General features: G+C 42.1%; 1 protein-coding gene across 1 annotated transcript in view; it reads left to right on the forward strand.

Moving 5' to 3' along the window:
• Positions 1 to 173: 173 nt before the first annotated feature.
• The window catches only part of pknox1.1 (pbx/knotted 1 homeobox 1.1), a gene marked incomplete at its 5' end in the record, with an annotated part of 17,504 nt that continues 3,213 nt past the window's right edge, over positions 174 to 14,464 (forward strand). Inside the window, 11 exon segments of the mRNA XM_080412374.1 lie at positions 174 to 245; positions 2,857 to 2,877; positions 2,880 to 2,963; positions 4,385 to 4,515; positions 5,425 to 5,596; positions 6,803 to 7,000; positions 11,261 to 11,408; positions 12,719 to 12,816; positions 13,236 to 13,364; positions 13,874 to 13,950; positions 14,387 to 14,464. The exon segment at positions 14,387 to 14,464 is cut by the window's right edge and continues 89 nt beyond it. Of these exon segments, the coding sequence (XP_080268500.1) occupies positions 174 to 245; positions 2,857 to 2,877; positions 2,880 to 2,963; positions 4,385 to 4,515; positions 5,425 to 5,596; positions 6,803 to 7,000; positions 11,261 to 11,408; positions 12,719 to 12,816; positions 13,236 to 13,364; positions 13,874 to 13,950; positions 14,387 to 14,464 (1,208 nt within the window).

Below are 14,464 nucleotides of genomic sequence, written 5' to 3' on the forward strand. Positions count from 1 at the left end.
TTGGAATCGTAAATGAGGCCAGTGTGGATTAGGTTTGCCAGCCGTATATATACACACACAGCAGGGTGCACAGATAGACTCAAGGGGGCGAGAACAAGGCGCTATCCGGGACGTCATGTCTCCTCCCACCTCATAAATATTCATGAGCCAAACGCCCTGCGTGTCCTTACGCGATGACGCAACGCGACAACTGCGGGTCCCGATTGCTGCAGCCGCTTGTCAGTGTGACGAAGATTGGCACTCAGGTAAGCTGTCACTCAAAATCCTCTTTTTCCGTTCCCTATCAATCAAACAATCTGGGCCGCACACAAAAAAAATGCCCAGGGCGAGACTATGCGGACGTATAGCCCAGAGTGTGTGTGTGTGCGCTGTGTGGGGGAAAGAAAGCAGTGTGTAGCAGCAGCTATAGGGCCCTGCTTGGTTGAAGAATACTAATCTGTCTGCTGGGGAGGAAAAGAAATATGTCGGCGTTTATGTGGGCAGAGGAGGATTGTGTTGAGGCGGAGGAGGGCGACAGCTATAGCAGCAAGGCCCCGGCTGCACTACTCCTACAGGGGGAGGGAGGGCAGCTGTCCCTCCGTGAGATTGATTGACTGATGTGGGGCAGGATTTTGATCACTCACTAGCCTTTTGATAACAGTTTATACACGTTACATTATTAAAATGTAATTACACATGTTTTCTTTTGGTTGAGGTGGGGGGGGAAAGAAAAAAAAACTAAGCGCCCCGGATCACCGTTATGTTATAATATAGATCGCACACTTATGATCCTTCCGCAGCGGCGCGGCTTGTTTTTTTATTTATTTATTTTTTGTTGGCAATGATTTCCTTGCTAAATATGGCGCTTTGCGTTTTGGCTGCTATGCGCTCACCGTACCAGCATGCAAGGATGCAAGGGGGGAACGTTTTAGCAGTTTTTGCTAACGTTAGCTAGCCCCCGGACCGATGGTGTGGCTATTTTGGAATAGTTATATTCAGACCCTAAGCCTAGCCCCCCCACCCGGTACCCACCCACCACGGGCCGAGCCGAGCCGATCTATGTCGCTCCTCAGCCGGCCAGCGATCACGCCGCAATCCGCTCATAATAAACATTCTCTTTTTTTTTCTCTCTCATGCCGCCAGAAAGGAAGCTAAAGAGGTTAGCCCACCACCACTAGTGTTGCCATGTCCGCTTGTTATAAGCGACTTTGGGCTTGTTTTTCTGTAAAGTTGCTTGTAAATATTGGTGGTTGTGTTTTTTTTAAGGCTTGTTTCTAAAGTGTAGTTGCTTATTTTGGGCTTGTTCCCTAATGTTGTTTAAACCAGTGGCTCTCACACATTTTCATGTCAAGGACCCCCTAAATTAACCGGAGGACTCGCCCCCAAAACACGCTCCCCCTCATTTTTTTTTCGCGGACCAGCGGTTCTTGTATTTGTTTTACTGAGGATAAGGTTAGAAATAAGTTTAGGGTTAGCCATAGTTTCACTGAGGTTAAGTTTAGAAATGAGGCTTGGTTTAGGCATAGTTTTACTGAGGCTAAGTTTAGGAATAGTTAAGGTTTGGCACCGTTTTACTGAGCCTCAGTAACTGAGGTCACGTGTAGGAATAAGGTTAGGTTTTAGGCATAGGTTAGGGTTTAGGCATAGTTTTATGCGGTTTAGATTAGGAATAAGGTTAGGTTTAGGCATAATTTACTGAAGTTAACGTTTAGGAATACCAGGTGCCGCTGGTTTTGCCCCGGGTGACTGTGTTTTGGGGCGAGCGTTTTGGTATTCATATGTATTTGTCTGCAGACCCCCCCCCATCTGAAAATATTTTATACCAGGGACCCCATACAAGATTTGTGTTGTAAAAATGTTTTTTTTTCAATCGACATTTTCCTCATTTTATTCAATATTTCCAAATAGCCAATGTATATAAGGTTAAGAGTGCTCGTGTCCTATAATAGTCGCTTCTTTTGGGCTTGTTTTCATAGACCTGGTTGCTTATTTCTCTCGCACAATCTGGCAACACTGACCACCACAGCTAAAAGCTTGGTTTTATACTCCGTCGTACGACGGTGGCCAAAACAAAAAGAACAGATCTACAAGCTAACAACGCATCGCACTGTGACGCGTTGTTAGCTTGTATATCTGTTTTTTTTTTGAAGAGTGACACCCTTGTACGATGATGTATAAGTGAAGCTCAAGTTCCATCGTGGTGGTGGGTGTGTTTCTCACTTCTAATCAAAGCGCTTGACTTTTATTATGTGCAACTTTTTTATTTTATTTCGTGGCGAACCTGCCACAAAAACATTTTGAATGCAACCAAATGATTCACTGATTTGATTATATATATATATTTTTTCATTTCAAGTTTTTAAGCATTCACATTGGTCCAGTTGGGCTCATGTCTATAAACAATATTGTTACATGTGTATATAATATGCATACATTTGTAAACCAACAGTCCTTTTTTGGTGAGCATTATTAGGCTGCAGCTACATTGACAAGACATCTTGTTATCTTTTCCCAAAATGGCAAATCAATGTTTGTTTTACTCTCCCCCCAAACACAACAACAGCACCACTTGAACTTTTGGTATTAAGATGCTAGAACCTCAGAAATGCACATGTGGTATCAACATATTGGGCACTGCTTTTACATCAAGCACTCTTAGTATAACATTTCATCCACTACAACATTATCCCGTAAAACAAACAATAAAGCGATGTACATACGCCCATTTTAAGTGTTTGGTGCCAGTGGCGTCTGCTGTTTGGCATGATTGAATGAACAGGCATATCATTAACACCTGTTATGGTTGCAGCTTTATATTTCTAATATGAATGGTTTAACTGTGTGTGTGTGTGTGTGTGTGTGTGTGTGTGTGTGTAGGTTGGCCAACTGTCCCACCTTTCTATAATGCCCCAGTGTTCGCAGCCACTGCAGTGAACATGATGGCAGCCCAGTCCATAGACAAGTACCCAGACGGAGAGCAGCAGGTGGGTCTGGCTGAGAATTTAACCCGAGGCTCTGATTTGAGGCCTGCATGACCTGCTCAGCTTTGCGAAAAGGGCAGCCTATGTGTGCATTTAACTGACCTCGAATCCCATGCCTTTACAGTGTGGGGGGACCGTGTGAATCCACCGTGGTGAATCAAACGTCAAGGAGGAAAGAGACAATGCATTTCGACAAATAGACAATTCGATCATTATCAGTTTGGAGAATCTATTTGGGGATGCGCCTAGTCGCATATTGTGCTGAATGGCCACAAATTCATTATTCTGTGGGGATTCACCAAAATAACGCAGAGCCCTATTTCTGTATTTCTGTGTCGGCACACACACTTTTTTAAGTTGCTTACGTGGCATCTTTGTTTCAGAGACCAAATGTTGGGTTGGGTGTCTCAAGAGAGATTGAGATACCTGGGGAAGATCTGGATGGATGATGAGACATTTTCCAGTTCTGGCAAACAAGCATTTTTAGCCGCATTTGCGCTCAATCAAATTCATTGTCGTCTGTTTGAGTCACATGGGTGGAGGGGGGGATTTCTGTTCATGGATGGAGCCTGGGTTGCTGGTAGGCAGACAGGGTGTGAAAACGTGTGAAAGGGGATAAAAGAAGACGCATCTTGGCTCCTAATCAATGAATAAGCCCAACATCACAAAGAACCCTGGTGTGACGGTGCCTGTCGCCAGTGGCTGAATATGATACAGTCAGGAGGACGGGGGACATGATACCCTCACTGTTGGGCAGAAACCTTGTATCTCCATATGTCATCTTTTTGATGTTTTATAAGTGTATGGATATTTTATACTTTGTTTTATGACACAGTGTCATGCAAAAGTTGTGAAAATAGCTGCTCTTTTCGCTTACAGCTTGTAGATCTGCCATTTTAGTTATTCAAATAATAATAATAATGACAAAACATTTTCATCTATGATGACATGCCCACATTAGGGATGCCATGTCCAAAGTTCTGTCTGTGAGTTTAACCAATCAAAAGGATTAACAAGAGCTTTTGACTAAATAATAACTACTTTGGATCCACTGGAATTTCTTGAAAAGTAACGGTTTTGGACATACAAGGTTTCCACCCAACATCGACGATATGATACTGGTTCCTGGTCTCCCTGCACTGTCCTTGACCTCAGAAAAGTTGGCGCTTCTTTGGCCTGCCGCATATGGCTCAAACGGTTTCTGGTCCTGAATTCTCTAGAGGTTTTGTCTTCAGAGAAAGCGCAGTATTTTGTACTTTGCCCTCCAGCGACTCAGGAACTTCACATGATGGCTTCAGTTCAGATCCGTCTCTCTTTTTCTCTCTCCCTCCCTCCACTGTATTCGAGTGTCTCTCTATTTCTAGTCCTTTTCTTTAGGTCTCATCATTTTTTTGTTTCACTCTCTCTCATGTTGTGCCCTGCAGATGCAAGGTGTAGCACAGACAGACAGCGATTCAGAGCAGAAGTTTATTGAGGGGACATTGGTGGAGCCCCCCAGCCCGGTCCCTGCAGAGCCGCAGACACCCATGGACGCAGACAAGGCCTCTATATACCGGTATGACCCTCACTTTACCAACACCTGTGAGAGAGCGGGAGAGAGTCAGGATGGGCAAAATAACCGAACATATTTCGAAATCGATATTTAGAACCAATAGCAGACTTATAACTGAATAATCGAGAAGCAAGGTTTTATTTGATAATAATGTTTCTCATATATCAGGGAATCGACATAGAAACATCAAGTACATAACACATAACCCTGTTTTTGCTATATATTATTTGATTTTGATATTATTTGTCCTGCATTAAATGTAAACAAGCACTTCTAACAGTGATTCTCTTTTTTTATTTTATTTTTTATTCATCAATTAGTAATCAATCCTGATGCCACCTTAAGAAAGATGTACTGTATCATGATGCAGACTTTTTCTTCAGCTTCCCCCAATGCTTAATTTATACTCCACAAATACATAGCCAACAACGCGCCGCAATGTGACACGCTATGAGCTTGTAGATCTGCTATTTTTGGAGTGTGACTTCGGCATCCAACTAATGACCTCCATCTCCTCTGTAGCCCTCGGTGGTCCAGACTCTCTCCTGCCTTAAGGCCAGTCGTTTCAGATAGATCAGCTAAGAACTGAGAATCTCTTTCACCATAGTGCCTCACATGCTTTTTACTCCTGACATTAAGGATGATTCTTGTCTGTGTGGTCTCTCCTTCCATATGATAATCAGGCGGTTGTTGGGCATGAGAGCAGTCTTTACATGGAGGTATAGATGCGAAACACGAGTTGTCTGTCCAATATTGTTATTAGGGGCTGGGCGATATAGACAAAATCAAATATCACAATATTGTTTTACCAAATACCTTAAAAAGAATTGTTATCATTATGGAATGAATGTTGTCAATGGGAATCTCTCAAAACAGTACTAACACAAACATGTGTGTGTGTGACATTTCCAGGCATCCCCTGTTCCCCCTGTTGGCCCTGCTGTTTGAGAAATGTGAACAGTCGACGCAGAGCTCCGACTGCATCACGTCGGCCAGCTTCGATGTCGACATCGAGAACTTTGTCCGCAGTCAAGAGAAAGAGGGCAAAGCATTCTTCAGCGAGGACCCTGACCTCGACAACCTGGTGAGACACCTGTTAGCATCACGGCAAGGATGTTTCGTTGTACGATGAATGGCAAAAATAACAACGGGTTTCGACTATAATGACATGCCCAAAATAGGGACACCAAATTGACAGTGGGAGTAGGCCCTTTGACTGATGGTCAGCTAAACGTGAAAGTGGTATTCATCCACGCGCACAAATGATCAGCATTCATTCAGCTGGTGTTAAATTCCTGCCCTGGTATGTCCGAAGTGGTTTCATCCTGAAACTCCGCAAGTTTAGTCTTACTGTATTTCACAAAACCAGACAAAGTTACGACTCATGAGGCATTTCACAAAGCAGTACAACTGTTTTGACTTAAACACACTCTCACTCACACGCACGCACACACAAACTCCAAATAGCGACTGACCTTTGTCAATCTGAAGATTTTAACAGTTAAAATGACACACACAATTACAGGTGTTGGCTAACTATCTGGGCTTGGCATTTACTGTAACATGTTGGTTACATTAAGCTTTAACAGGATTGTAACTCATGTTAGTGTCCTGTAAAAGAATACACCATACTCTGGCACAGCTAGCGGGAAGGTGATTATGGAATTGCGACCCACTTTAGCAGCAGCGGCATCACATTACCTACATACTGGGGTCTCAACTATGATCCCAGCTTTTTTGGGGAAGTAAAAATATTTCCATACTTGGATGAAACAAGGGCACACATTTGGGTTGTGTTGAATGCTCAAAAGAACATTTAACCAGTTTTCAACCATATCTTCATATAATTGGTCCTCACTAATCCTCTTTATAATCCTCCAGTTATAAGATGGTAATGGTACCATTTTCATCTACTCGCTCTGTGTCTCAGAGCTGGGCTTTGGACAGTTCAGAAACCTGCCCACCAATGACATCATTGGTGGGGACTCCAAGCTAATGGAAACTAGAATCAAGAAGGTCTATGTATCACTACTCGTATAAGTAGGCTACAAGAAGCCCTTCGCTTCCTTGGAAGTTAGTATGCTGAAATAGAAGCCATTAAAAAAACGAAAATTGCCACCAATGATAGAATTAGTAGATACATTGATTTGAAAACGATATTCATTTCAATTTTTAAATCATCATAGTTACTCTAAAAGCCGGTGTATCTTGACACCCCTAACAAACTCACACTTGCATGCACTTTGTGGACCTTAATTAAGCCTCTCGACATTGACCTCTGTACCCCCAGATGGTGAAGGCCATCCAGGTGCTGCGTATCCACCTGTTGGAGCTGGAGAAGGTGAGTGACCTGTGCAAGGACTTCTGTAGCCGCTACATCGCCTGTCTCAAGACCAAGATGAACAGCGAGACGCTGCTGAGCGGAGACCCAGGCAGCCCCTATTCTCCTGTAGGAGGGGGACAGACTTTCTCACCCACCAAAACGCAGGTGTGTGTATAGGAGTGTTTAATTACTTAAACCCTTTATATTTAGTTAACTGGACATGAGTTGCTTCTGTACATTGAAAGGGGTAGTAGGCTCATGGATTAAAGTTCTCCGTCGTGGCGACGGATTTCCGTCGTGAGGATTTTTTAGGGGTCATTTATGAGATCTGTGCAGATCTGCAAAAAAAAAAAAAAAAGTGGGTGGGGGGGGTATGTGTATATGCCCGCGGTGTCAATGACATGACCGAAGTCATAAAAATGTAGCCTACTTGCTATTCAAAATGATCTCCAAATTACAAAGCATCCACCATCCCATAGAATTAAAAAATAATCCATCACCAGCGATAAATATCAGCTGCTCAGAGTGCTGCGTTGGTGCTGCGTCACAACCCCTGTAACCCGACACCGTGTTTAGCCCTCAGCAATATACTTAGCTGTGTGGCGGTGTCGTGCGCGGTAAATAGCAGACCTACAAGCTCACAACAGGTCACGAACGGTACGCGTTGTGAGCTTGTAGATCTGCTATGTTTACGGCATGCATTAAGTGCTCCATTCCCAACGCTCACAACGCATCACGAACGGGACGCGTTGTGAGCTTGTAGATCTGCTATTTTTACGGCATGAAATGTTAGTTGTGTTAGTTGTGCTCCGTTCATTCTGACTTAAAGTAGCACGGATTTACCGCTGAAGTTATGGATTTTACTCTGTATGGATGGTGGCAGTGTCCAAACGATGAAATCACAGGAACAATGGAATACACTGTTGTTTTTAATCGAAAGTGGATTACACCACGTAACAGGTAGGATATAATTATTTGTTGCAGGGAAGGGAGCAGTAATTGACAATAAACGTATGCTTAGCTTACGTTCACTTGCATTAAAATAAGCAGCGGAACAATTGCTATGTTTGCCAATCAGAGAGGATTTATTTGTCACTCACAAAAAAATCACCCATACAGGTGTCAATGCCAAAACTCTGGGCGGTGTTTCATTTGTGACGGTATCATGATTGGTTTTCAAGGCAGGAGGCGGGGAGGTTTATCCACCATGCATTGCACTGTTGTGTTTATACTCCCACCTGTGGTAGCGCCGTACCGGTCAGTCGAGCATAAATCATGGAGGCGTTGGTTGTGAATGAAGGCTCTGATGTGACTGTCATTGACAGCAAACTTTAACAACAAACCGTGACTAGCAGTGTTAGTCAAATCACTGGTTCTCAACCTGTGTGTCGGGACCCACAAGGCCCAGGGGGGTCCCCACGTAATTTTTTTGTTTGGGGGGGGTCCCCAGATGACAGTAAAGTGACCATTTTTTTAAAGACCTTTTTAATACAAAAAAAGAAGGAAGAAATGAAATATAAAATAGCATTACTGCATGAAAAGTAATCAACAAACAATACTATAGGAAATTGTAATTTGTGAAAATAGCTGATCTACAAGCTCACAACACATCATATCTCGGCATGTTGGGAGTTTGTAGATCGGCTATTTTTACTCTTATAGTGTGACACTCTTGTATGATGAAGTAGGGCAGTGGTTCCCATACTTTTTAATTTCATTGACCCCCAGTTTAATAAGCATTAGGCCACGGACCCCCATGTGATACCTCTATGCTATCTCTGGGACCCCAATCTATACTAAGAAATCCTAACTCTGAGAGTGTACAAATGGAACACTCTCATAGTTAAAGTCATGTAACTCCTCAAGGACCCCTGGGGGTCCCCGGACCCCAGTTTGAGAACCGCTGAAGTAAGGCATTCATTTATGAAAAAACATAAAGTTGAAATATGGAAATACAAGGTTTCGGCCTGACAGCGAAGATATATATATGATTTAATCATTTGCATTTATCCATCAAAACATTATGTTTATTTGTATTTATTCATTTCCTTCACTTGCTGACGTGCTGCTGCGCAACAGGGCAGATATCCGCCAGGCCAGGTGGCCCTACCCAGGCCCATGAAATTCATAGGCAGTCTACAGTAGCCAATTAGAATGAAATCTGCTAAAACTGACTCATACACTAATACAGAACCATATATAGGCAAAATATTGTCTCTGACTCTCTGTCGGTTGGGAAAACTGTTTACCTTTTATTTTAAAACAATTTCTAATGGTGAAAAAAGCCAATCTACGAGCTATAATTATTAAAAATTAAGAAATACTATATATTTTAAATAGTGAAAAATACAGAAAATAGGGGAAAATACATAAAATCTCTAATCTGTGATTCTAATGTGATTAATGTGACCCCTAGTGAAGTCCAGGGCTGAATGTGACAAATATTGAGACAAATAGGCTATAACCCAATACATAATTTTATGAAATAAATGGGTTATATTTTACAGATACAGTAGTTACACTATTCTTGTACTATATTACAATTAAATCATCCTTAACCTTCAAGTTAAATTCATTATTTCCGTGGACTTAAAAAAATCTTCGTTTTATTTGATGGCCTTCTTTTTGATTGGCCTTTATTACAGGCCCTACCAGCCTGTAGGGGGAGGTAGAGAGTCACATTATAATACCAGCCTGTAGGGGGAGGTAGAGAGTAACATATTATAATACCAGCCTGTAAGGGGAGGTAGAGAGTAAAATTATAATACCAGCCTGTAGGGGGAGGTAGAGAGTAACATTATAATACCAGCCTGTAAGGGGAGGTAGAGTGTAACATTATAATACCAGCCTGTAGGGGGAGGTAGAGAGTCACATTATAATACCAGCCTGTAGGGGGAGGTAGAGAGTAACATATTATAATACCAGCCTGTAGGGGGAGGTAGAGAGTAACATAGTATAATACCAGTCTGTAGGGGGAGGTAGAGAGTAACATATTATAATACCAGCCTGTAGAGGGAGGTAGAGAGTAACATATTATAATACCAGCCTGTAGGGGGAGATAGAGAGTAACATATTATAATACCAGCCTGTAGGGGGAGGTAGAGAGTAACATAGTATAATACCAGTCTGTAGGGGGAGGTAGAGAGTAACATATTATAATACCAGCCTGTAGAGGGAGGTAGAGAGTAACATATTATAATACCAGCCTGTAGGGGGAGGTAGAGAGTAACATATTATAATACCAGCCAGCCTGTAGGGGGAGGTAGAGAGTAACATATTATAATACCAGCCTGTAGGGGGAGGTAGAGAGTAACATAGTATAATACCAGTCTGTAGGGGGAGGTAGAGAGTAACATATTATAATACCAGCCTGTAGAGGGAGGTAGAGAGTAACATATTATAATACCAGCCTGTAGGGGGAGATAGAGAGTAACATATTATAATACCAGCCTGTAGGGGGAGGTAGAGAGTAACATAGTATAATACCAGTCTGTAGGGGGAGGTAGAGAGTAACATATTATAATACCAGCCTGTAGGGGAGGTAGAGAGTAACATTATAATACCAGCCTGTAGGGGGAGGTAGAGAGTAACATATTATAATACCAGCCTGTAGGGGGAGGTAGAGAGTAACATAGTATAATACCAGTCTGTAGGGGGAGGTAGAGAGTAACATATTATAATACCAGCCTTTATTATTTATTTTAAAAAAAATCGCCGCCCGACAGTTAAAGTCTCACTCTTAGAAATTTATGAAAGTTGGCAGCCCTGTCCCTGTCTTATTCTAGGACAGGGGTAAATTATAGTGATGGGCATATCGATACTTGTATCGATATATCGATCGATTGTCTGAATATCGTTTGGTATCGATACTTAAAAAAAATAAACGATACTTTTTCATGTACTTCCGGTTTATCTCAATTTCCGGTTCCGGTATGGCAATTTCCGGTCCCGTTTCCGGTTTGATTCTGTTTCCGGTTCCTGTTCCGGTATCGGTATCGGTATCGGAAAATCGCCCCCAAAAATATCGGTATCGAATTGAAGAAATGTGGTATCGGCCCATCACTATAAACCGATGCAAGGTTCGGGGGTTTCCCCTTTCACAACGTCCCCCCCCCCGGTCTGACAATGATTTTCAGGCACCCCCCCCCATCTAAAAATCCTTTTCAGTCTTGGGATTTTTTCTGGCTTTAATCCCTGGGTAGTAGGGTACCCCGTGGAACTCCCTCACTTGAACTTGACAACCACTAATCCTAAATGCTAATGGGATACGATCACATTTAGCAGACACTGTAACCCAGAGTGACAAAACAGTTGGTCAAGCAGCCAAGAAGCAGAGAGGAATCATTGTAGTCATGGAAATCAATGGGCGGTCTAGTAATACAAGCCTGTGTGTGTGTGTGTGTGTGTGTGTGTGTGTGTGTGCAGACCACCTCCTTCACAGGAACCATCAGTCCGCAGGGTCAGATCATGGTGCCAGCATCTGCCCTGCAACAGGGCAATGTTACCGTTACAACGGTCAACCAGACCCAAATGGTAGCAGGTATGTCAGATTGGCATACAACCTCCCCCTCAGGTACACACACACACACACACACACACGCACACGCACACGCACACGCGCACGCACACGCACACGCACACGCACGCACACACACACACACACACAGCTATTCTTGTGCAAATGCAGGAGTATGTCTGTGTTACATACCCATATTTTATGTACCTTCAAGTTCAACTTTATTGTCATGTTTATTATGCAATGAAATACTTGTGCTCTGGCTCTCTCTCTGTCTTAACACAACATGACACGACACGACACAAAGGACACACCATCCCAAAACCAACAAACACTACAGACCTACATATACTGTGTACATATAATGCATAGATATGTATTGTATACACAATATACAGTACAGGATAACATTACATATTATACAACAACAATGTGCGATGCATTCTGGGTGTGTCAGCTGTTCAGCAACCTGACTGCCTGTGGAAATAAACTGTTACTGAGATGGGTGGTGTGTGTTTTTTATTATTATTAATAAATATCTTTATTAGAATCACGTAGAACAGACATTTTAACAAGTTGGCAGTCAGACATCTTTTCATTTTCTCCCTTTCCCCAACCCTCCGGGTGGTGTGTGTTTTGATGCTTCAATACCTCTCTGTTTATCCATCTACAATTATGTTCTTTATACACAGCTGAATTAGCATTAGCTTTACAGAAAGCCAAAGAGATTTTTTTTTAATTATTTATAAGCCTCACAACTGAGATGTGTTCACGTCGTCAAGATGTGACCGTTAAGTCCTTTTTTTTTGTACACAATGATAAATGTCTCCATCTTCCTGCTATTGAGCACATTGCTTCCTAAAGCCTCATTTATACATTGTCATATGACGAAAGTAGCCGTCGCAACGCATTGTTAGCTTTGAGATTGGCTATTTTAAATGTGGGAAACCGGCGATCAACGGAGTATAAGTATATATTTAGGTGCGCTGTTCCGATGTTACCTTTTGTATATGTAGTCTTTCTATGAGACACTTGAATGTGAGCCTTGCTAGTTGAACTGTGGAGCTATTGTTAAAATATATATGTATGATCAATACACTTTATTATCATCAAATCTCAACACAAGGCCATGAAATGTATTAGTTCATACATTAGATCTGTAACTCATGATCTGAAATGGTGCAATTTGGTGGTCGAAGGTCAACGCCGCAGAGGTCATCTGACACTGAGCTACGCAGCTCAGTTATGAATGAATGAATGAATGAATGAATAAATTACAAAAAGGGCTCATGTCTGGACTGTTTCTGTTTCCTGTAGTCTGCTCTCAGTGGACTAGTTGGCTAACATTGTATGTGTGTCCATTCCAGGGGGAACAGTATACCAGCCTGTTACAGTAGTCACTCCACAAGGCCAGGTGGTGACACAGGCCATTTCTCCTGGGACTATACGCGTCCAGAACAATCAGGTACATTACTACATACTAATACTCTTTTCTCTTCCACATTGTTGTGTCTCTGGACGGTTTAGTATACCGTATCTTGATGTGATGGGTTGAAAATTTTAAATAATTTGAAGTGTCAATTAATGTTGACAATCATATTTAACCCATTAATACCTGGAACGCATCTGTGTCACTTTAGATTTCTTTGGCTATTCAAAAATAGCAGATATACAAGCTCATAGCGCGGCACCGAGTGCCGCGCTATGAGCTTGTAGATCTGCTATTTTTTGAAAAATCTTGAAACATATATTTATTTATTTTTCAAAAAAACTTTTAGGATTTAGATTTTTTTAAAGAATCGCCTCAGGTCTTAAGATGAGTTAGTTTTAAATTAGTTTGGCAAACAAATGAATGATGGAGCTTGTGTGTTTTGTGTGTCTCAGCTACAACTGCAGTTCCACCAGGATCTGAACCTCTTCAATCACGACGACAGCTCGTCTAAGAACAAGCGCGGCGTCCTCCCCAAGCAGGCCACCAACGTCATGCGCTCGTGGCTCTTCCAGCACATCGGGGTGAGTGCAAGTATCCTCCATTCTACACCGTTTTTAACCGTGTGTGCTCTCTCTCTCTCTCTCTCTCTCTGTTTAATATAGTGATAGTACAACAGCTCTAGGAATCAACATTGTATAATTAAAGACCATGCCAACACGCTAACAAGCCAGCTAATATATGTTAGCCTGGTATTTCTCAGTCAGGGCTGACAATTTATATGTTACTTAGCAACAGTCGATGACATCCTGAAGGAACTGTATTCATTAGCATAGCTGAATAAACTTCAAGATAACACAATTAAACATACAGTATAAACAGCACTCCCTCTTATTATAGTATAGCTTGAAAGTCCTTTTATAGTACAATTGGGCCCGATTCACTAAGCTGTTTACGCCCATATTTTGAGTGTTAACAGCTTTATGGTCTTAAATGGGGGCGTGAAGCAATGCAAAGAATCTTCCATATGAATATGCTGACCTTAAATCCACTTTTGGCCAATGTAAAACTTGTATTTGCTTGTTTGCCACAGCATCCATATCCAACAGAGGATGAGAAGAAACAGATCGCCATCCAGACGAACCTGACCCTCCTACAGGTTAACAACTGGTGAGTTAATGAAGTTCCACCTAATACAATAGAATCATTAGAAACATGTATGTGGCTCCACCTGCTGGTCAGTTAATGCAGTGATTCTCAACCTTTTTACATTAAGGACCCCCCAGTTTGATATACATTAAGGCCACAGACCCCATTTGATAAAATGTTTTATCTCTGGGACCCCAATCTACACTGTAAGATTTCTCAGTGTTAATTTAACTTTGGGAGTGTACAAATGTAACCGAATGGACTGAATGACTTGGGTGTCAACTATATGAATAGTTTGGACACCAAATGCTTGCCGAATATTTTCGCATTATTTGGAAAAGACCCAAAGAGCCCCTGGTGGTTGCATTGAGTCCTGTGGAAAATCTTGGTTATTTTCTCTCTCATGGACAAATGGTTCCAGTAAGCACACATAAAAAATGCACCGTCCTGTCTCCAGGTTCATAAACGCCAGGAGGCGGATCCTGCAGCCCATGCTGGACGCCAGCTCCTCGGAACAGCCAAAAACCAAGAAGAA

This window comes from Gymnoscopelus braueri (genome assembly GCF_963280865.1).
Source record: "Gymnoscopelus braueri genome assembly, chromosome: 18".
NCBI classification, from domain to species: Eukaryota; Metazoa; Chordata; class Actinopteri; order Myctophiformes; family Myctophidae; genus Gymnoscopelus; species Gymnoscopelus braueri.